Source organism: Clupea harengus, chromosome 3 (genome assembly GCF_900700415.2).
Source record: "Clupea harengus chromosome 3, Ch_v2.0.2, whole genome shotgun sequence".
Lineage (NCBI taxonomy): Eukaryota > Metazoa > Chordata > Actinopteri > Clupeiformes > Clupeidae > Clupea > Clupea harengus.
Window position 1 is genome coordinate 5,002,656 of NC_045154.1, and position 23,275 is coordinate 5,025,930.

At 42.3% G+C, this 23,275-nt stretch overlaps 1 protein-coding gene across 7 annotated transcripts in view; it reads right to left on the minus strand.

Moving 5' to 3' along the window:
- Positions 1-15,253: 15,253 nt before the first annotated feature.
- The window catches only part of ano1a (anoctamin 1, calcium activated chloride channel a), a 37,628-nt gene continuing 29,606 nt past the window's right edge, over positions 15,254-23,275 (minus strand). For all 7 annotated transcript variants that reach the window (XM_012840076.3, XM_012840074.3, XM_031564326.2 and 4 more), the window contains 5 exons: positions 20,215-20,367; positions 19,711-19,763; positions 18,614-18,798; positions 18,383-18,488; positions 15,254-17,668 (listed from right to left, as the gene is read on the minus strand). In XM_012840076.3, the coding sequence (XP_012695530.1) occupies positions 17,423-17,668; positions 18,383-18,488; positions 18,614-18,798; positions 19,711-19,763; positions 20,215-20,367 (743 nt within the window). In that variant the 3' untranslated portion in view covers positions 15,254-17,422. The remainder of the gene's footprint in view (positions 17,669-18,382; positions 18,489-18,613; positions 18,799-19,710; positions 19,764-20,214; positions 20,368-23,275) is intronic.

The window sequence follows — 23,275 nt, forward strand, 5'->3', positions numbered from 1 at the left end:
TCAAATACAATGTACTGATTCATTAAAATATGGGATATGTACAGTATGGAGGGTGGAAATATACATTGAACCAAATGCTTAAGTAAATGAACACAGATAAAGATAAACACAACATCTTTCTAAAACACATTTTGCTAATTATTATGCAAAGCATCCCAGCCTCTTGTCTGCAATTAAGATCCATCCAGTTTTAGAAGGCATTAATTCACATGGCAGTTCTAAGTGCTGCTTGTGTCTTTTCTGAAACATCAACTTCAGCTATGAACTACGATAAACACACTGTATTAGAGAAGAATCCATATCATGAACATTTTAATGTTTTGTGAATTTTGTGAAAAATATTTTTAATCTCATTGTTATGATCCTGAACCATTTCAGTCAGTCTGACAATGATTCCCAGCTAATCATTTATCATTCTGAAACTTCTAAGTGTATCATAATATAAGCAGGGGTTAAAATGCTTGTGTACCCAACCAGAGGAAACGTACAGCTACGCTCACACCAAAGCTGATTTTGACAGGTATTAGGGTTTGAGTGCTTCCTGCCAGACACAGACGCAACTTAACCATGTGGTCTTAGCTCAACAGCTGAGGGAGAACACACTGGCCCGACTATTATAAACACAACACTTTGACCTGCTTTATCTGTGGCAAAGGTGGCAATATATGGCAAATCACATTGAAGCGCTAGTGACAGTAGATCTGCTATTCTGTGGTTTCAAGAGTTTTCAAAGTTTGTATTTCATATGCTAAGGAATCCTCAGATTGGTTGGGCCACTGAACAAAGATAAACAGCAATAGGATCATAGCAAACGCACTCTGGAAACGTCAACAAGAGTGTTTGGAGTCCGCTGGCACTGGGCCTAGCGTAGTCATGCTAATCGGGTCAGCTTTGAATATGTTTTGCTGGTGTTCCCCCTCAAGGCCTGTGCTATCCTGCCTTTAATAGACACATCTTGAAATGTGGTCTTGGTAAAAACTGCGGCACGTCCAGAGGGCAGAGCCCACTGTAAACAGTGCTCTTTGAACAGTGCTCTTTTTCAGCTTAATGTGATCTCAGAGCAGGGTCTCAGTCCACAGTTTCCTGTGGGAACACTCCACAAACTATGATGTTACATCAAAAATACACAGCGTTTGCATGGACTGGATACTCCGAACACTTGTGGTAGCCCAAGTCAGTATGCTATGAATTTCACCTACTAATGTTCGGTTTAAGTGTGCATCGAGAGATTAGATATATCAATGCATTCACCTTAATGATTTAGAGCTGCACTGGACTTAAGCTAGAACTCATGTTGTACTACCGAGTGTAAAATCGATTTCGCTCACAGTATATATATCCTGTAAGCTAAATGTCATGGCCTTGAGTGGTCATGGTCATGGTCATAAATCAGCAGCGTGGATGCTGGTGGCCCATTCCATCCATGCGCGTATGCTGGGGCCCTGTTTGACATTAAGGGTCCAGAAGGGGAAGTCCCTGTCAATTACAGTGTTCTTCCTTTTCTCTCTGAACAGGGGTTAATACCGAGTTAAACAGGAGCAGCAGTGATCCAGTTGAATCTTCTGTTTTTGATTGGGATGCTGTTTCATTCACTGATGGCTTCTTCACTGATTCTGCATGAAATCAGGCTCCATCATATAATCTCCCTGTGTGCCATCACATAAGCGGGACACACAGGAAGTGAGATACTAGAGATTCGTGCAGTAAATTCAATAGAATCCATTAAACGGTGCACAAGCAGGAAGGCATCAGTTTTTAATTTCATCATTATTGGAAAAGGATGGCATGTCCTTAGTCTGCTTGTATTTTGATTCACCAAAACTGCTTGGTGGAACCCAGGGTGCGTGGCATTAAGCAGAGGGATAGCTCTTGTGAGGCGCTCTCACAGGCCTGCATTAAATGTGTTTCCAGTTAGTGTCTTGGCCACATCTGAGGAGACAGATGCTCCTTGATTGGGTCGCACAGGAGGCCGTAGGCTGGCTCTCTCCAATGCCAGATGTTATTTATTACCTGTTACACAAACAATGCACACATTCTGAAATCCTTCGTAGCCCCACCGCCATGCAAGTGCAGGCAACAGGAATCGAGAAGAGTCTTGATAATTCCCCTTTTTTTTCTCTTCAAGTGAGCCCCACACTTCACTGTGCCCTCGTGGGAGAGTTCCAGTGGACCTCCACACCATGCTGGGAACACCACATGCTGTGTAAAACCACATGTTACAATGCTCATGTAATTACATACAATTAATGTTCAACTGGAACAGAAGCCTAAGAATGGCTAAAGCAGCCTCATCTGTCAGAGCAGAGCCCTGAAAACGGCCCATCGTCATGCTCTTGAGTGGGGCTTTAAGCAGAACGAGAGAGAGAGAGAGAGAGAGAGAGAGAGAGAGAGAGAGAGAGAGAGAGATGGGAGTATGGGAGAGAATGGGTACGAGAGAGACCTCTGGCTAAATGCTTTCACATGGTGCACAGCCATCCCCTTCCAGTCTCTTATCAGCTCCACCGTCTTTAATTCATCCCACATTCACTGATACAGTAACTATTTATAAATCGTTAGAGTTGTTCACTGCTACAGATGCTTTAGTTTTCCATGAAGATAATATGTTAGAAATGTGACTGATGTTGCTTTTTTGAAATTATTTAGTGGGGATAGCAATCCCATTTTTACTTTTCAAAGATGATCTTGAAAGCGTTCCATGTATATTGTGCTGACATAATTTGGAAAATTGTGTCGTTGTTCATAAACTTTGTTCATGCCCTGCTGAAAGCTTTAATATGCAAGATAATATACCCCTTTCACCTTTCTAAATATGAACTTAAAGCAGCAATTAGGAGTTCTGTTCCAAAACTAGCAAGCTAACTACCTAAAAGGCATGCAAAAACCTTGCAAACACCACCAACAGCCCAGTTGACACTGATAGAAGCTTGCCAACACACTAACTGGTGTCTTTTGGCAGTATAGCTGGCAATGTCATGCTGTGAAAGCTTTTCTTCCATTTTGCAGGGTATTCCAGCCCGGTACACAGAACTATATAGGGCATATCCTGGATGGCTAGTGGGAAAGACACAGGTGTTTATTTGTCCTTCATATGTCCATATGCTATCAAAATTTATTTGAGGATGGTACCAAAACTAGTTGCCTATAAAACCATACCTGAAAAAATGTCAAATTGTTGCATATTGTTACTTTAAAGCCAGTTGGTTTTACCATCAGCACACTCCCATCCGTAAACCAATTATAAAATTGAGTATCAAATCTTTATCGGCCACCCCAAAAAGTCTAAACTGTGAAATGGATAGAGGAAACCGAACACTCAACATCCAGGTCTGATAGCATAGTTTCCATATGTGTATATATGTTGGTGGGGGAATACATTTGAAATGGGACACAGTGAGTTACACATAGAATGAATGCCTTCCTCCGTATTTTAAAATGACATGGAAATCTTCAATAAAGACAGCAGTGCATGAAGAGCTGACATCAGATTTAAGAGCTATCCGATAGTGATCTATGTTGTAAACACAGAAACCAGGCGTACACACACACACACACACACACACACACACACACACACACACACACACACACACACACACACACACACACACACACACACACACACACACACATACACACACACACACACACACCTTCAAAGAGACTTTGACTGAGTAGATGTAACATAGCCCACAGTTTCCAGCTTCCTCCCAGAAATAGATTGGGTGGGTGAGTTGACAGCTTCTGAGTGCCAGGGGCTCTCCACGTTAGAATTCCGGGTCACACAAAGTGCTAGATTCTCAACATAGACAGACACATATACTCTGTAATGCATAATAACACAACAAATATAATATAATTTTGTCCACTTTTATATAGGTGCTGTTACAGTATTTAACACGTTTGTTTATTTGTTTGTTTGTTTGCATGGCTTGCAAAATATTTGATGACCCCCACAGTGATAGTCAGTGCATATGACACTTCTGTGGTCAGCTGTCTTTTGTTTTCCCCAGCTAAATGACAGACATCATTTCCTCGATCAAGAGTGATAGAAGAAAAGAAGGAGGTCATTCCAGAGCTGTGAGGAATATGAACTTGATTCAGAGTTGAAATGGCCCACATCGAATACTTGCACACTTAATATGACTTTTGAAGAAATTTTTAAATTTGAGATCTAGTTGTTGCACAAGTCTTGTGTATCTGGTGTCAGTCTCATCCAGAGCCCCACTCATTGTCCTTGGGTGTGTGTGATGAGTGTGTGTGCCGTTCAAGCGGAACTCCTGGTTAGTCCTCAGCAGGGTTATACTACATAACATGGACGTCTCATTGAAATGGACACGTGCCACTGAAACACTCTCTGAAGAAACAATAAGTACAAACGATCATTTAAAAATATTGCATCATTATGTTTACATGAGCACATAGACGCAGACATTGGCAGTGTAACTAAAAGACAGTGAGCATCCTCAAAGCAACATTGTGTTAAAGATAAGCAGAAAATGGATGCCAATGTGTACATGCATGTGTGTAAAGGGACCTTTTTAGAAAATGGCATCAAAATGATAGGGAAGGAAAATAGAATGCAGAGTCTCATAATATGAACAGCAAAATGAACCACTGGGTGCCTTTTTATTCTCTATGTTGCAGTGAGTCTAGAACACATTTACTCAATGTATGGTGTTCCTCATGTCTAAACTCACAATGTTTACTGTCGTGAAGACAATCTGAAAATACACATCGTGTACATCCTTAACATACACAACTTTAAATATGTGTGCATCAGGGTCCTAAAGGGAATGTTTCTGTTCATTTTTTTTTTTTACAGGTGGCACTAATGTAATAAAGAATGAATATATATTTTTAGAGGGTGCTCATACATTTCACAATTCACTTTGTCAATCTTTATTTGTATTGCATTTTCAGAAACACTACACTCCATTTAAATAGTCGAATGAAAAGGAAATTTCATTGATATTGAAAACTGCGGTTTTTAAAAACTCTCATGGACCATTTTCAAAACTGGAGTGGATTTTTGAAAGTAGAACCTCACCACCCCACCGCTTCAGCAAGCTTTAACAGAACTTAGGAAACTAAAGGACACAATTTCAAAGGAAAACTGAGGCCAGTGAACCTAGCCGACCGGGCCCGGCTTTTCAGTAAGAGTTTCTACCGCAGTGTGTTGACTTTAGGGTTGTGGAGTGTTCACCGTTCAAGCCTCCTTTCCATGCCACCGTCCAGCAGCGGTATTGTTGTTCCTCTCAACATATGGAACATGAATATTTCATCTGCATGATGAAACATGATCCACACCTATTAAGATCAGCAACAAGTATCTTTGTATCCAGACAGACAGACAGTCTGGATAAGGAACAGATGTTTTCCATGGCAACCCCCTGAATTGCTTTGCAGGGAAATGCATTAAAGTCATGATTTCATGAGAACTATATAATAGATTTATGTTTTGAAGAGCTTAAGTAGCAGTGAGTGCCCCATTAGCCTCTTAGCTTTGATTAGCGTCCAACGCTACACTTCACACTTTGTCCATCCCCACACATTCCTGAGACCCATCCAAAAATAGCCACAAAACACCTGCTGTGTGTCAGAACCAAAAATACTCTGACAAATGTGTAAAAGTAATCTTACTTTGCCACACGGACATGTTTGCCTCCCCCAGGGCAACTCAAGAGAAGTAACACAAAAAAACAAATCTTAAACGGTCTTAAAGGGTTCATCCTAAAATCTGTATAAAAGGTTCTCATCACCATGAGTTGTCCCTCATGTACAGTATCCCCACACTCTGGAGGGGGACTGCTTGATCTGGAGGCTTGTGTGTTGTGCCTCATGTACAGTATCCCCACACTCTGGAGGGGGACTGCTTGATCTGGAGGCTAGTGTGTTGTGCCTCATGTACAGTATCCCCACACTCTGGAGGGGGACTGCTTGATCTGGAGGCTAGTGTGTTGAGGACAACATTTTTGCACATGAAGAACTTTTCTCGGATTAGTTCTGCACCACAGTCAAAGTCCAAAGTTTCCTCTTCTAATGAACCAAACCAAGAGGAGGGAGTTGAAAAGAGAACAAAAGCACTGCTGGAGACTCCTACTCCCCCACCCACCCCGGGCACTTCCAAAGGGTAACTCCTGTCCTTGCCGTTCTGCCCCAGTGACAAGAGCTCTTTGGACCTGGTAACCCCCAGAGGGACGGAGGTGAGCTGTCCTGGCCCGGCCCAGTCAGTTCAGCTCAGGGAAAGGTAGAGTGTCAATGAGTAAAGTCTCAGTATGAGACTGATGAGGCTTCAGCCTATTCTCACGGATAAAGTCAGTGCACTTTTCCATCTTTTGGATTATAGTTTGAAGTATTGGCAATGCTTTTCCTTTAAAATGATGCTGATTAACAGTATTTGATGGGTAGATCATTTCACATTTTGGTAATTAACAGAATTATGTGAAACATTTAAAAAAGTGATTTATGTATTGGGACACTGTAGTGGGACTTGAAACCAGAGGATGTTTCATGCAGATTAATTGACCATGTCCGCCTAATAGTATTTCTGCAACTACAACTATGCTTTGGTGTTGTATTATTTGTATTACTGTATAATGGTTTCTGCCTGTCAGAATACAGTCTAATCATCCATTGCGTTACTAAATCTTAAGACGGGTACAATCTTACAGACTGTTTCTGGTGTTATTTTTAGGTGCTCTGAAGGAACAATGTAAATATGTGTCTGTGTCAAAGATGCCAAGTGAGGCTGTCCACTCAGATTCTTTTGGGTGTGATAACAATTAAAAGCAGTCAGTCATTGCAGGAATAATAATATTGCACCACAGCAGGTATTGATTGTTGAAGACACTGCCACCTTGTGTTCAAGAAAGGTGGTGCTTAATGAAATTGAAATAACACATTTCCAGCAAGATATTGGTAAGATGGTTGTGTTGCATGGTTATTTTTACACAAAATTGGAGTCAAAGAAACTTTGATAGGGATTTGCTAGGCTATCCTTGTTGATGTTTCTTTGACCGTTTTTAGGTGAACGAGTACCATGATTATTGTCTGCACGTCTACATCCATACAATGGGTTTGAAATGCACCAGACTATTGCAAGGATATTAAAACACCTTTGAAACTATACAATGGAAACAGAATAAATATTCATCACAAAACTTTAAAATAGGCAAGGAAAATACTTTCCTACCTTACCTGACTCTTGAACTTGAGGGCAGCCTGTATGTCTGATGTGTCTGGACCGATCGTGTCTAAAGAGTGCTGTTTACTTCCACCTTCGCAGGCTGCTGATGTGATGCGTTCATGCTCTCTAAAGATAGAAGAGTCATGACTCACAGGCCACGGGTGTCTGTCCTTATGTGGACCATACACACAAAAGGAAGACAAACTTTGAACTTGAAACTTTGCAAAACCTGAAAACAACTCCTGTGTTTATTTTGTGTGTGTGTGTGTGTGTGTGTGTATGTTTGTATGACTGCTCCAAAAAGTAGTTAGACAGCATAGTATCCTGTATACCAACACTATTGCATGTAAGAAAGAGGCGTCTTCAACTAGCCACTGAATGAACTTGATCTAAGCATGACCACGGACCTCTGCACAGCTTTTCTTAATGGTGTGATATGCAACTAACTGCAAGTAAGCAAATACAAATTTGTCTTAGAGAGGAAGGAAAGCACAACACCAACTATAACACCTGTGGCACCTGTCTGGCTCTGAATGTCATGCTACTTCTATGAGGGGAACATATACACTTATTTGTATTGGAAGCTTATTGTTTTTTCAAGGGTATTTGAGATATTTATGTTTTTTTAACATCCTGAATGATCCTGCTATGCTTGTATTTTTTCATTTTGAGCATTTAAGAGCATCATTTCAACACCTGAAATTTTCTTTATCTTTGGAGACTTCTTGTATTCAGAAGAGGCAGAAAGGGAGAGATTCATCTGGATTGCTACACTTTCAAAAGTGTGTCTCTCTCTCCCTCTCTCTCCCTCTCTCTCTCTCTCTCTCTCTCTCTCTCTCTCGCTCTCTCTCTCTCTCTCCCATGCACTTCCTTCTTCCTGACAGCAGGTAGTACTGAACGAACGGAAGAGGTCTGGGAGCAGCCTGCAGCAAGGGCAGGGCTTTCCTCTGCGTGTCCTGATCTCCGTCATAGAGGTCAATGCACAGTGCCCAGCAGCCTGACAGGGCCATGTGTGAGTGAGAGGCAATGTAAAGGCCCGCTGAGTGTTCATGGTGACTCATCCTTCTCATCATACAATACACTCAGCCCTTAGACCACCCTTTGGACTGTGTGTGTGTGTGTGTGTGTGTGTGTGTGTGTGTGTGTGTGTGTGTGTGTGTGTGTGTGTGTGTGTGTGTGTGTGTGTGTGTCTGTCTGTCTGTCTGTCTCTGTCTGTCTGTCTGTCTGTGTGTGCGTGCGTGCGTGCGTGCGTGCGTGCGTAAGGGGGTGTGTATGAGTGTGTGATCAGGTATAAGTGTGAAACGGGCACACTGAGTATTTGGAAACTGTTTTTGGAGAACCCAAGTTGAGCTGCTGGGCCTGGTGTTTGGGGTGAGGAGAGGAGAGGAGAGAGGTGAGTGAGCTCATTACCCGGCTCTCTCTTGCTGGGTGCTGTGATAGCTCACACGGGATGGGCAAACTCATGTGTGTTCGCTAATGGCAGTCAAGCTGCTACCATGTAGTCCGATACACTATGATTCATGTGAGGGCTGTGAACACACACACACACTGTAAAGATATATGTGTTCTCAATGTGCATATTACTAAGACAGATCATCAGATTCTGGGGCCTAGTAATCAGGGTTCTGGCAGGTTATGCCAACATTATGGGATTATGTGGCTGGACATTGCTATCATGCTTGCCATTTAACCTACTGGCCAAAGCTCACAGCGGTGGCATACTATCGGTGCATGTGACTGGTCATTAGCAGTCTGGTGATTTGCTCTTGAGATTGAGTGTTTCAAAGCCACTCTGATATGATCAGCGAAACCAGACCACTCTGCACTTGTCTTTTGCAGAAGTAAAACCAAGTGGCATCAACACACAGATCTCAGGAATCTGACTGTGCTTGTTGGTTTTTTTGGTGGGGCAAAGTTTTGGTCCGGGGTGTGAGGGGCTTGAGAGCGGGGCGAGGACACGCTGGGGGACGCGGTAGAGCTGAGGTATCCCTCAGTGGGAGTCTGGTTGGCGTCACTGCGATGGCGTCACAGGGTCCTCGCAGAGCTTGTGGGGAACCTCTGGATGGAGAGCGGCCCTGACTGCTTATGTAAGGAGGTGGCGGGGCGGGTGGGAGGGAGATGTGGCAGCTTAGTTGATCCGAGGCGCGGGGGTCATCGCTGTGACATGGGGTCCCCCGTCACCAGCTGCCTGGGTCTTCCCCCTGCTGCTGCCTGTCCTCCGTCCCTGGTCTGTTTGATGTTACAACACGCATCAGGTCAACCCCCTACGCCCCCCCGCCGCCCCCCCCACGCCGTGCTCCCCTCTCTTGGGGAGAGCGAGGAGGGCCCGCTGTGTCGTCAGAGGTGCAGGTTCCCCCCCCAGAGAAGCGCAGAGCCACCGCTGGGCCGGATGGAGTTATGACGCAGCCCGTGTCCATGGGAGTCAGGCTCTTGCTCCATAGGCTCTGGAGTTTGCTCAGTCACACCCAACACCACCAAGGTGACAATGTCATGGTGACAATGATTCAGTCACCAGAATTAGTCACCAGAAGTTGGTCATGTCTCAAGGGACTACTTTGCGATATGTTGTTCGCGGCCTCTATTTTAGGTAATGCCACAAAATGAGTTACATCACTTTTTTCTAAATATATTTCAAGTTTTGTCTCCTTTTCAACAACTGTAGAGAGAATGACTGAACATTGTTAAAAAGTCTTCCTTCTGGCCACACTGATATGACCCAGGGCACTAGTCCCTGCGATAAAAAGCACAAGATAGACAGGCTACTTTTTCTTTTTCTGAGCCAAAGTGGCCATTTTTCGTCTCTTTTTCTTCCTTTCCTTCCTCAAATCTCTAAAAGAAGAATTTTGTAGTATGACTGCAAGTTTCTGATATGCAAGAAACAATCGCTCTAATGAAGAGGTGCATGCCCATGACCACCATAACTAGGGTAGAACCTTTACCAGAACCTTTACCAGAACCCCTTAGTTGGACTGTGAGCAGTCAGAGGAGGGTTAGTGAATAGCCAGAAGAAAGAATAAGAAATGACCCCACGATGTGTCAGCAAAGATCCAGAACCCAACCACCTTAAAAGGGCAATAGCACCTAATCCCCCTGGAGGCTGTTCACAATGCACAGCTCTGCAGGAACAGTAGGGGGGAATGCATCACCATTCCAGCTCCAAGGTCTGATTTCTGTAAAACGAGTTTCTTATTTGTGTGGGGCTTTACCAAGGGACGCTGAGCAATATAACCCACCCCCAACCACATCCACCTGCCGCCCCCTCCTCTCCAGCTGAGCGGAAGCAGCTGGAGGTCCCTCTGCCCCGTAAGCCTGTCAGCCTGTATCTGAGCGCGGGTGTCTCCCTCTCTGCGGCGGATGGGCCTTGCCAAAGCTCTCCCGAGCTTGTATCTGTCAGGGAGGGGTTGCCATAGAGCGAAGAGGAGGTGTGAGTTCTCCCTGGGACTCCTATTGTACGCATGTAGCACGTAGGAGGTGTCCTGGCGGTGGGCTGAGGGGGGAGTCGTGGGGAGCAGACGTGGGTTCCCCACAGAGTGGCGGGATGGGTTCCCCCACGGAAAGTCTTCATGGAGGCAACACACACTACTGTCCTTGATACATCATTTGAAGGGATTCCACTGTTAGGAGGCCATGTTGAAGACCACACCACAGTCTGAATTTTTTGGGGTATTTTCACGTGACGTAGCACTTAAAGAGGACCTGTTATGCTCATTTTCAATGTTCATCATTTTATTTTGGGGGCCTGCTTGAATAGATTTACATGCTTCAATGATGAGATTGCATTATCATGTAACAGAGGGAAAGGCTGGAATTCCAACGAGGTGTTTCAGGCAGCTGAGAAAAGTGGTTTCTGTGGGAGAGAGTTACTACCTCTGGTGTGTACTTTGGAGTTTTGTAACTTTGCAGACCATTTGCACGCACAAAAACCTATATAACACACTAAAGGACAGGGAAAAACAAGAAAAGCGTTTTAAAAAGTAAACTACTACTATTATGTTTACAGCATAAATGTAATAGCACATCATAGTAAAGTTACATGAAACAAGGGTTATGTGATATGAATTGTGCCATTTTTTAAAACTGATTTTCATCCCTAAGGCATTTTAGGTTTGGGATGGTATCATAGACACATATATGCTCTGAGGGGGTATTATTGTAGCAGAATTATTTGCAAATGTGTGTGGACAGTTGTGCAACTGTATCTTGGTCCGTGTGTCACATTTCTAAATGTGTAAAGGAATCTCTAAATGTGCACTGAGATTTGCGAATGTATACAGGAACCTACAAATGTGTATTCAGAATCTGTGTGTGCGTAATCAGATTTGTAAACGTGTCTAAAAATCTCTAAATGTGTAATGAGATTTGCAAGTGTATTGAGATTTGTACATGTGTAGACATATCTGCATAGATCTGTGAATATATAGACAAATCTTTAAATGCGTACATAGTATTAATGGCTGAAAAGTATATTGCTCCAAGAGCTGTAAATACAGACAAGTCATCGGTTACAGCTCAGGCAAGCACTCTGCTGTGGCAGATCTGAAAATGTGTGTGGACATTTGTCTGTCTGTATTTGTTAACCATGAGCTGATGTATGGCAAGCCAAAGTGGCAATTTTTCGTCTCTTTTCTCACTCAATTCTGCTACAATAATACCCCCATAGTGGCTTCACTTGACCAAACATAGAATTTAGTTGACATGTGTGATGTGATCTTTTCTTACATATCAGGGGGAATTTGTAGAATATATACTTGAAGTTCTCCTTAAATGTATAAGGTGTATCGGTGTATATATACCGATACACCTGTTTTTCTCAAATATGTGATTTAACAGATCAGTAGCACCACCTTGTGGCCGTTGGGAATACATGAGTTTATAAGTAAATCTTATCAAGATCTCCATGTTAGAAATAGCTTAGTTTATGGGACAAGTCAGCCAAATGTACCAAATACAGTTCTATTTAAATTATGCAAAATAATATGTGTAATTCAGCAGCAGTAGACTGGCACACAAAAGCTTTATTTCATTCAGGGAGGCAATAAGCAACACTTACCAGCAGCAACTGATAAACTCACATTTTGGCAGGAGTCTTAGTATAGGGCCAGGCCAACAATATTAATACTATACCGTCATGTATTATGTCATCATGCATCTAAATATTTGTATAGTTGTGGGCCAAGTTGATTTGGGGGAAAATTGCACTTTTTATATTTATAATCAACAGATGTTTTTCTTTTCAGTGGCGAATGCTAGAACTAAAAGAAAGATATCAGTGCTTTGCACAGCTTTTAAGTGTCTTAAACACCACAGTAACTGTTAACAGTTGCATATGAATACTGTTTGACCTTTATTTTCTGTGGCAGTACATCTATGAAACAATGTCAAGTACTAATTACTAATTACATATGGACCTGTATCCCACTCCCTCCAACTGTAAGTGCCTATTCACACCTCTGTTGTGTGTTTGACTGGTGGGTGGTGGGATGTTGAGTGGAGACAGACACGGCGGACAGAGGGTTGTGGATAGCGGCGGAAACCTTGCTGATGCTAAAATGGCTTAAAGCAAACACATTCTCTTGCAGTATTGCAGTACATGGTTGATGAAAATAACTTTTCTTAAAAAAAAAAAAAAACACATTCCACTGCAGACATGCTCGACTAGTAACATTGCACAGCTAACAAGACAACATTAGACCCAACATTTCTGGAGAAAACAAAATAGCTTGTCTGGAATTGCAGTCCTTAACAGCCCAAACAACACAATAGCTTAGCAGATTCACTGGATGCATCTTAACACTGCTAATATTAATACCCAGTATTAATATAATAATAATGCCTAGTATTAATGTACCTTGGATGTTCACATTTCGGGTGCTGTAAAATGTTCATGAATCCAGCCCCTAGGGAGCAGTACCTGTCCATGAATGAGGAAGAATGGACATTCCCCTCTTCAACAAGTATGTGCATTGTGAGGAAAGTGACCAGAGGTATGTTATCCATATCTTCCATGTGCTAGTCACACATTATATGTCTGAAGATGTTGCATACTCATAAAAACTACCTTTCCTGAGATAGTGTGCCTTATTTGCTGTAAGTTCTCCCCACCCCAAACTATTTCACATTATGTTAAATATCCAGAATAGTATATAGGTGCATTATTAATTAGCTAAACAAACAAGATATTTGTAATAAACAGATTTATTTCATGTTCGTGTTCTTACCTGTTTGTGCTGTGTGCTGTTCGGCATTGACCCTGTGCACCCCCCTCATGTGCGGCTACACCACCGTGGTGTCATTACAGCCCTCACCATAGCAAAGCCAGCTCTGATTTCACAAGGCAACCAATGAGGACAGGTGCAGTGGCATTTCTCCCTGCTTATATATGGTAGCTATCAAGCGCAAAGGAACCAGAAAGGCTCCAGCACAGAAGGCCCCGCAAGCTGGATAGGAGAGACTGCCTCATGTTACGCACATCAATGCATATGCCTGAATCAGCTGGTGGAATTAGGGTAGCATAATGTGAGTTGACATGGCCCTCTGCTGTTGGAGGCTTCACTTCCTCTCATTTAAAAAGGCTGTTTGGCATTAAGGGTGAACAAAGATTAGCACAGGGAGAAAATCAGGTAGTGCTGTAGTCATTTCAGGGAAGAGAAATTAGAAAGCCTTTATGGGATTTAAATGGCTTGTTGTTTTTGAAAAGCTCAGAAGATTTGACCGAAATTGGCCATCTTTGGGACATAACAGATTGTGACTAAGGACAAGGTGCTAGGTGATCAACCAAAACCAATTACACCCAAAGGAGCCAATAGACATCTCGAGAGATTAGATTGATTATCAAGCCATTAGTGCTCAGTGGAGCAGACCTAGGGAGCCACAAATATCTCACATTGCCCCAGGTCCTGCAGTGTGACTTACGGAGGTGAATAACACAGTCACTCTTGTCATGTTTGTGCCCTAATTCTCCTGATAGTTGCTTTACTACTGACTGAGGCCAATCAGCAGTCATAAATGGATTAAGAATGGATTAAGTCGGGATTTAGACCGTTTCTATGTGAGTGAGTGGACAAATAAAAGGTACGGACAAATACAACTGGCCAACCTGTGGCTCTGGATTACTTCAGGGCCTTGAATGTCTGCATGTCCGCATGTCTGCATTGCACACACAATAATCTCCAATGTGACTGAGCAGTTTCAAGGCTAGGCGAGGGCTGCATTCTCTCTATCCTTTCACTTCACAAGTTAATGGCCGGAGCAGCTCACCATGGGTAATACAAAAATGGCCGAATGATCTGCTTAGTAACAGAAAAGAGGGCTAAAATATGACATATTTATATTTTACAAAGCAATCAATAGTAACAATAAACAGCCTGAGTCTGTTTTTAAATGGTTCTCAGCTAAATCTATGTTTTCATTTCTAAAATAAACGTTTAGTCTAGCACACACTGTACGCAGACTAAATGAAACAAAAAAGATTCACTCTCTCTTCATATTAGACTCACTGAATCCACTTTCTTGATCTCAGCACACGACTTCCTGTCAAAGTGACTTCTTGGGTCGGATTGTCCCATTCCTCAATTTCATAAGTGCAATCAAAAGGGAGGAAGTGTCGACCCCGGGAGATGGAACATCTCTCTTTATTTACATTGAGAAGTGCTTCCTCTGAGCTCTGTTTCCTGAGGGCTCTGCCGAAACCACTCTGTCCTGTGTCAAAGATGTCAGTGGCTTAAGTCACACAGGCGTGTGCAACGCTGCAAAAATGTTGGGAATCGTTGAAAATTGTTACCGTCGCATGAAAGTGATGTATCAGTGCTGTACACATCCTGAGCTGTGTGTGAGCTGAGTGCAGGCTTAGTAATGAGACGTGATCTCTGCTCTAATGAAATTATTTCTGTTTCAGACTTCACTTTTATATCACATAGTTGTGATCACTAACTAGAATGCTGAGCGGTAGTGAATCCATGTGAATACCGGTGCCGGTTCACCAGAGGTGTTTGGTTCAGTGACCAGTGAATAATACAGCTTGTTAACATCTGCAGACGTAGTTTGACAGAACTTTCTAAGCCATTGAGCTCTCGTACAACATTTTATTCTTAATTCCATCAGAAATGGATCTATAGAATGACAATGTAATATTCCTATAGAATGACAGTATAGCCTCTATACAGATAAAATATGCTGCTATGACTTGATATTCAGTAATTACTATTTATAAAAGAGCCCTAATATTCCTAGTCTGGTAAGGCAAGCAAAAAAAGACATTGTAATAGGAAAAACTATTTGTCTGATGTATCCAGTAGACAGAGGTAAATGTAAACATAAGATTTTATATACATAGTTACACAGAAACACAGCAACACATGATTCAATACCTGACACAATGTCCTGGTTGACATTTAAGTCCCACAGATCAATGTTACTGTACAAGTATCACACAAAATGCTCTAAATCCTGCACTACAAAAGTGACGGTACAAAAAGTGTTGGTGATAGGGCAGCAGCATCAGTTCACCATTTAGGGGCTTTCTCTTATTCCTCTGGACTGCTGAGACCGCTCCATCTCTGTCTCATCTCATCTCAGACAACCTCAGAGAAATAGAAGGGTTTTATCTCAAAATGACTTGTCTCGCTCCAGTGAGTTATACATCGTATAAATAAACTAACAAAACACAGAAGGAACAACAACAATCAAGGAAAAGAAAATGCACTGTACTTAGTCTCTCAATGAGAAATATTGTAATCTAACAGAAGCTGCTGTGGCAACAGTACCGCTTAACTCATATCCAGGATGCTAGATATGTACTGTAAGGGCTTAATGAACATAAAGCCATTAGGTCTTCGAACACACAGTCAAATTAGTACACATTTTTGATCAATTCCGTACAAGGTACAATAAGATACCATTTTCCTGCAGGGTGAATATAATGTAATGATATACCTTGAAAAGAAATACGAGAAGTACATCTTTGGCACAAAAAGTAGTCACACTTTTTTCTTAGTATTTAGACATTTAAATGTTTTTTTTTTATCAACAACTTTGCAATAACTGGAATCTTTCATTTGCAGTGCATCTTCACTCAGAGTTAAATGATGTCTGCACAATTAAATCTCAAACCAAAAGACAGTGCCTTTGAGAGCAAGACAAAAATGAGAAGAAAGGGAGAGATTCGAAAACAACAGTAAAATCTCAACTGACAGCAAATTGGAATGATGAAATGTTTGTGTAGCCTAAAAGCTGGAAAGCTGGTCAGAGCCAGAAGTCCATCTTACTACTGTGACGGTACTACTTCCTGAAAGCAGCGCTAAACTATGGATGGTGAATCTGACTCTGACGGTACTACTTTCTGTTAGCAGCGCTAAGCTATGGATGGTGAATCTGACTATGACGGTACTACTTCCTGTTAGCAGTGTGCTAAGCTATGGATGGTGAATCTGACTCTGCTGCTCTTCCACACCCAACAACCTAGTTTACTGTTTGCAAAAGATTCAACTTTAACATTAAAATTCAATTGTAAGGAATGAAACTGTGAAGGATCTTTTACAATCACAGTCCTTTAGGACGTTAGTCTTTCCATGTTCTTTGCACCCTAAGTGCGCTGAATCAGAGTTGATGTTTGACACTGGTTGGTAAGGCTCCTCGTTTGATATGTGCAGTGCCCATTCACTTTAAACTGTGTTGAATGGGAACAGTAGAAAATATCCATTTGAAGAACATAAACCTTACTAAAATAAATATGAAACTTTTAAGGAGGTTGATAACAAGGTTATACAAGCATATGATTATTGGAGGTTTATGATTGCTAACTGCATCTGACTGTTTAAAGAGTACTGCAGGCAAATGTTTAAAAACAAAGCAGATGAAAAGCGGTGTATGTTTAAAAAGTTGGCGTTTCTGTTCTGCACAATATATAATGTATAACAAGATAATATGTACAAACCCTGTACCACACACTATCTGGGTTCGATGCATGGTCCGCCGCAGCTGAGCGAGTTCAAAGAACTGCCAGGGCAACCCCGAGGTCTCACTGGCTGGCAGGGCAGTCTGTAGCCGAAAGGCTTGGCAAACAAGGCAATGCACACTGTCAAGACTGTGGCTTACTTCAGCCCCCTTAGCCACAAGTGTGTAAGGGACACTGTGGAATGTCATGGCAAGAATAAGGACACCTTTACACACATGCTCACAGATAAACAAACACACACACACACACACACACACACACACACACATGCAGATGGCTGGACGCTAGTAGTTGTTGGTGTGTGCGTGGGGTGTAGAGCGTGAGCGGGCCACAGGGCTGTGGTTGTTGGTGTTGCTGTTGTTTTTCCCTGCGTTGGATAACATGCTGTCCAGCACCTGCAGCTTGCCCTGCTCCTCCTTCATGAACAGGTCAACCATCAGAATCTTCTCCTTGTGGATCTGCAGGCTGATGTCTTTGGGGATGTCTGGGATTACCCAGTCCACAATGTCGCTCATCAGCATCACCACGTTCTAATGGGTGAAACAACGTGAGTGAGAGACAGTGAGAGAGAGAGAGAGAGAGAGGAAGAGCGAGAATGTGTGTAAAGCAACCCACTGGCCAACATAAGGTGCATCATTTGATTCATAAATGTGGTCCCACTTAAAGCTTAATGGTGCTATATGCAAGGATTTTAAGTTCATAACATACAAAAATGAACACAAAATATTGACAGAAGGTGAAAAAATAACAGTTTTGATGTAATATCACGAACGCTAATGCACGGCGTTACTGAGCTATCAAAGTTAGCATGCTAACCAGCTAGCATCAGCTAGACCTCAATCTATATTGATGGAGACACAAATGGTCGCCTAGATATCTTTCAACCATATATATATATATATACCATATACCTTATAAAGACTTCATACTTCATCTAGCCTTTAGTCTCTGCCATCTTGGCCAAACTTTTACTTACAACTTACGTTTTACTTACTTCTGTGAAGTGAGTGGAGGTAGGGGTGGATCAATATAGTGATACACTGCCCCCAATACTGATACTAAGTCTCCAGGGGACATATTAACTATTCGACTTTAGCGTTGAACATCCATTCCCACCCAACACCATAACACTAAACAAACACTCAATGAATAGCTTTCAGTGTGAGTGGGAATGAGGCAAAAGTGGGTGTGATTGCCCACTGGACATGCCACTTGGAAGCACTGATCGTAATGGTGGTACTAACCTGGAAGACTATGACAAAGACCAGTCGAGCAGCCAGCACTGCCCAGAACTCTTTGGAGATGTCATAGGGTGTCTGAGACCATGGCGGATCCCTATAGTCCTTATACCTGAGACATGATTAACAAAGATGGTCCTGAATCAGAACAATTATCATGAATCGTAAACAAGAACATGCAGTTTCAAGTACAGAATACTCAACACTCAAGATTTGCTCTGACACTCTTCCCCTTACCTGCAAATATCCACACGATAGCCCAGGTACATGGGATTCATGGGAGCAGTGCCGTTCTGAAAGTGGGTGACATTGAAGTGAGACAGGGTGTGGTTGACAAAGCCATGCATGGAGCCGTCTGGGCTGTACATATACAGGTAGACGAGCCGGGGGATGAAGTCAGAGGTGAAGGCGATGACAAAGGCCTGGAATAGAGAGTCAAACGGTCACCATGGCAGTAGGGCCTGGGTACATAGAGGGTGAAGATGACTGATGTAAAAGTATTTGTGAATTTCTTTTGAATTTGTGCAATAGGAAATGCATCCATTATATGACACATGGTGAGGAATCTCTGTTCCTAAAAATAGGAAAAAATTCAACAAAGCACAACAGCCATGTATTACTCAGTCTGGAGGAATCCCACTGTTGACAAAAGCTTAAAAAGGTTCCTTGGAACCTTGGCTGTAGTCTTTCGGCTTTTTTGTGTGAAAATGAGTACTTTTTTATTAAGAGAAAGCGAGAAAGCTATTAATATCCCGCTGTCTCTAGAGATATCTCATTGACATCCTGTTCTGCTACACATTTGCTAATTATAGCCCCAGATGTGGGAGAGGATGGAAGACATAAAATGCCGCCTGTTCTGATTAAATATGCCCTACCCCCATACATTTCAGAGATGTTGATCTGAATGGCTCACTGATGAAGCTTTCGGAAGTACAGGTCTAGGCAGGAATTTGCACTCAGAGACTGACCAAGTAAGGTTTACTTTGATTTTGAGGAGCTTGGGAGGATAGATCTCCCCAGAATCTAGCTGTGAACTTGTCCAAGCTCTCTCACAAAGTGGTGACATAAATCCTCGGGGGAACACAGACCATAAAATTGGAGACCATGTTATTGTTGGACAAAGGGTGAAGTCAAAGTAAAGGGAAGGTTACAGTCGGTCAGTCACCGCAAAACAACAAGGTTGAATTTCATTTATTTCATTTATTTTATCAACATTAAAAAATAAAGTTCTCTTCTCCATATGTATACACACAATACTGAAGCTGTTCTATTTGCTAAGTCAAATTCAGGTTCATCATCTCATCTCGCTATTTTTACTTCCTCATAATACTTACGTTTACGATTACTGCAACTTTGGCCACACCCCTAAGAAGATTGTACCAGATCCCTGAAAAGGAATAAAAGAATACACGATTCAATTCAATTCAAATCAATTTTACTTATATAGTGCTAAAACAATAAAATTGTCTCAAGGCGCTTTACAGAGCCCAGGACCTGAGCCCCCAACATATGGAATGCAATTTAGGCTTATCTATCGCTTTTCTTCAGAGTTATAGGCCATTTATATATTTCTGCAATGATAATACACAGTAGAAAGAATAAAGCTATAAGTTGTCAACATAACAAGTAGATAAGGCTAAAGCCTACAGAGAAACAAGCAGCACCAAAGGGTTTATACCAAACAAGGCCTGTCTAACAATGAACGTATGGTGGACGTATTAACATTATATCCAAATTGCCTAATGAAATTAGATAAGACACAAGAGCTTTTCTCTTGACTGTGCTGTTCGGAGAGATCAAAGAGAGTGAACCATAGCGTGTGAACCTGAGGCACTCACCGATGTCCTTTGCTCTGGCTGCCACAGGCCTCCTGAGCTCACCTACAAACTTCTTGGCGTCCAGTCGGATCTCAATGATGTTGTTGAGCAGGGCGAAGAGTGGTGCCAGTGGGAAGGAGGCCACAAACAGGGTCACAAACCCAAACTGAATGACTGGATGAGCAGTGAGTGTGAGAGAAAGAGAAAAGAGAAAAGAGAAAGAGAGAGAGAGAAAGAGAGAGAGAGAGAGAGAGAGAGAGAGAGAGAGAGAGATAGATTGTTTTGGATGAGGCCAGACACTGTCATCAGCAAGGGTGCTTTGTGATGTTAAGTAGTAGTAGTGGTAGTAGTAGTTGTGAGGTTGAGTACTAGTGTCCAAGAGCTTATGAGCAGTCATGCACTCTGGCTGATTCCACATCAGCAGTCAGGGCTGCTACAGGCTCTGGGCAGAGGGCACCAGGTGCAGCACTTTAGCAGATATTTTGTACACCAGGGAAACAGCAAAACAATTCTCTTAGGCAGTCCCGTGAATGTGATATATATATACCGCTCATAAAATAGTACTCGGTTGCCGTGACCTTTTTGGGCAAATCAAATGAAACAGGACATCTCTGGTGACTTGCTTTATTTCTTGAAGCAGCTGAGGTGAATTTGGGATGGTGAATTAGGAGGAGCAGGCCAGCTCATTTGGACACACACTCTCCTTTTTACACAAGGAGTGGTTGGAGGGTCACGTCTGCGTGTGTGTGTGTGTGTGTTGGTGGGAGGTATGCAACCCAGAGGAAAGCTGGTTGGGCCTTCAGTGTCCTCGTGTTTGGAAATCACAATATGGTCATCTTAGTGATGATGCCATGAGGGTACAAACATTGCTAACATGGTTAGTGAAACAAGCTAATAGCAGCTAGACAGCTTGTTAGTTGTAATATTAGACAAAGGTAAATGTCTAGAAACTACTGTGTTCTGTGGAATCAAACTACTAGGGGTAGCAGATCCAACTAATGAAAATAGTTTACAGCTAAAAAAAAAAGATTTCGTTTTGTATTGTCTCTTATTGTCTAATACAATTATATTTTACATTCATTTGGCAGGTGACCCACGCAACAGCTATCTTAGTAATAGCAGTGTTGACTAAATACCATACCAGGGACACTGTTAAATACTGTCAAATTACAACACTGACACGTTATAATCTTACAGAAAGGTCAGGCCCATGAACACTGAGCATCCAGCATGTGGCTTGACGTGTAGGTGCTTTGCAGGAAAGCCGCAGTAAGGGAAATGCGATGCTGCCAATTGACAGCCGCTGTTGGTTGGAAGTCCTTTTATGAGGGTGTGGTGTGGTGTGGTCATATGAGACCAGCGCTGGGCCGATGTCTGCCTCCCTCACTCCTCCTAGAGACTGCTGCTTGCGCTTAAGTCAAATCGAAAGCAATCTAAATAGGAATAGGAATTTCTCGGATATGGCCACAGAATCTTAAAGACTTAAAGACCTAAAATAACATGTACATGTTTATTCTATTGACTATTTGATAGAATGTATGATTCAGTATGCATAACGCTTCCCACTGTGCAGCAAATTAACTTAAGGTTCATTGAATACTTGAAGTAAGGTAAGGTAAGGTCTTGGGCCTTAAAGCTCTTGGATGCCTATGTGTAGGCAAAAGGATAAACACACACACACACACACACACACACACACACACACACACAAACACACATAGAACCCTAACCAACCCCTGGCCTGTGGGAGAGACCCAGCCGTGCTATGTCTCTTCTCCTGTCCAGTATCTGCTGTCCTGACACCTTGAGCTCCGCAGCTGACTTGACTAAGGCTGGTGTAAAATATAACCCCTTTCATTAGACATATAGCTAATGTGATACTGATCTGTGTCAAACTATTACCTTTAAAGTTTTGGGGGGATTTTGAAGGAGTTCCCTCTCTGAAATATCAACTGCAATTAGCTGAGTAATCACCCAGTTTCTCTCATCAATGAGCCGCCTCACTCTGACATTTACCATGCCACCACCTGGGGCTGGGCACACTTAATATAGCAGAAAGGTTGGGGCCCTTTAATATATAAATATGCAGGTCAATTAAACACCGTTTGATAAGGGTGCAAACCATCATCTTGAGCTAGCAATTTGGTGAGCCATCAAATACAGGAAGATCAATGATGTAATTGATTGTTATTCTCTTTGAAAACAAACATGCTCTTTGGAGAACTCTCTCACAGTGGAATAATCCTTTCATGAGTCCTGTGATTGTTCCAAAGCTGAGTCTGCATAAGGCTCTCGGTAACGTGGCCAACAGAAACAGCCGCTGATTAACTTGAAAGGGGACCTCCATTCCATGACTTTCCAACGCTTCTCTGACAGTGTACCTTCCAATATAAATACTCTCTTGGTTGTGGAAACAAATAAATGTGTTTCTCCACCTGTTCACTTCCACCATGGATTTAACAGTCCACACAAATTACGGTCCGAGGTCTCTCTTCAGCAGTGAGAGTGACATCTCTGTTTCCCACATACTGGGAGATAATAAGGATTGTGGAGCAGGGCTACAGATAATCTGACAGGCTGAAGCCAAAGCTACATGTATGTCACTGGGCCACAGAGCTATTTTAAATATGACAGACTGGAGTTGCCACAACTGACATGTTTGGCCGTAACAGAAACCAGTGTTGCGTAGACGATGCCCAACACTGACATTTCCCACTGAAACATGTTGTAACATCAAATGCCGATGAGATTCCTCAGCTACACTGGCTGTCCCAAATTAGGACTGAGGGGTTAAAGGTGAATATACCACAAGATAGCCTCCCTGGACAAGACATCATTTTGCGGGTGCAAATCTAAATTTAAGTATCAAATCAAGGTTAGATTTTTTATAATTTTCTACACTATATACAGTATGTCTCCAATATCCAAACATTATAGATTTGTCAAAAATCAACGTTTTTTCATCCTTGATTATGCACAGAATATGAGGCGGTGTAAGTCTGCTTTGAAAAAGTGAAGATAAAATATATTTTTTAAATGATTAGTAAAATCTTTCCCCAGAGTAAAAGTAGAGTTCAGCCCC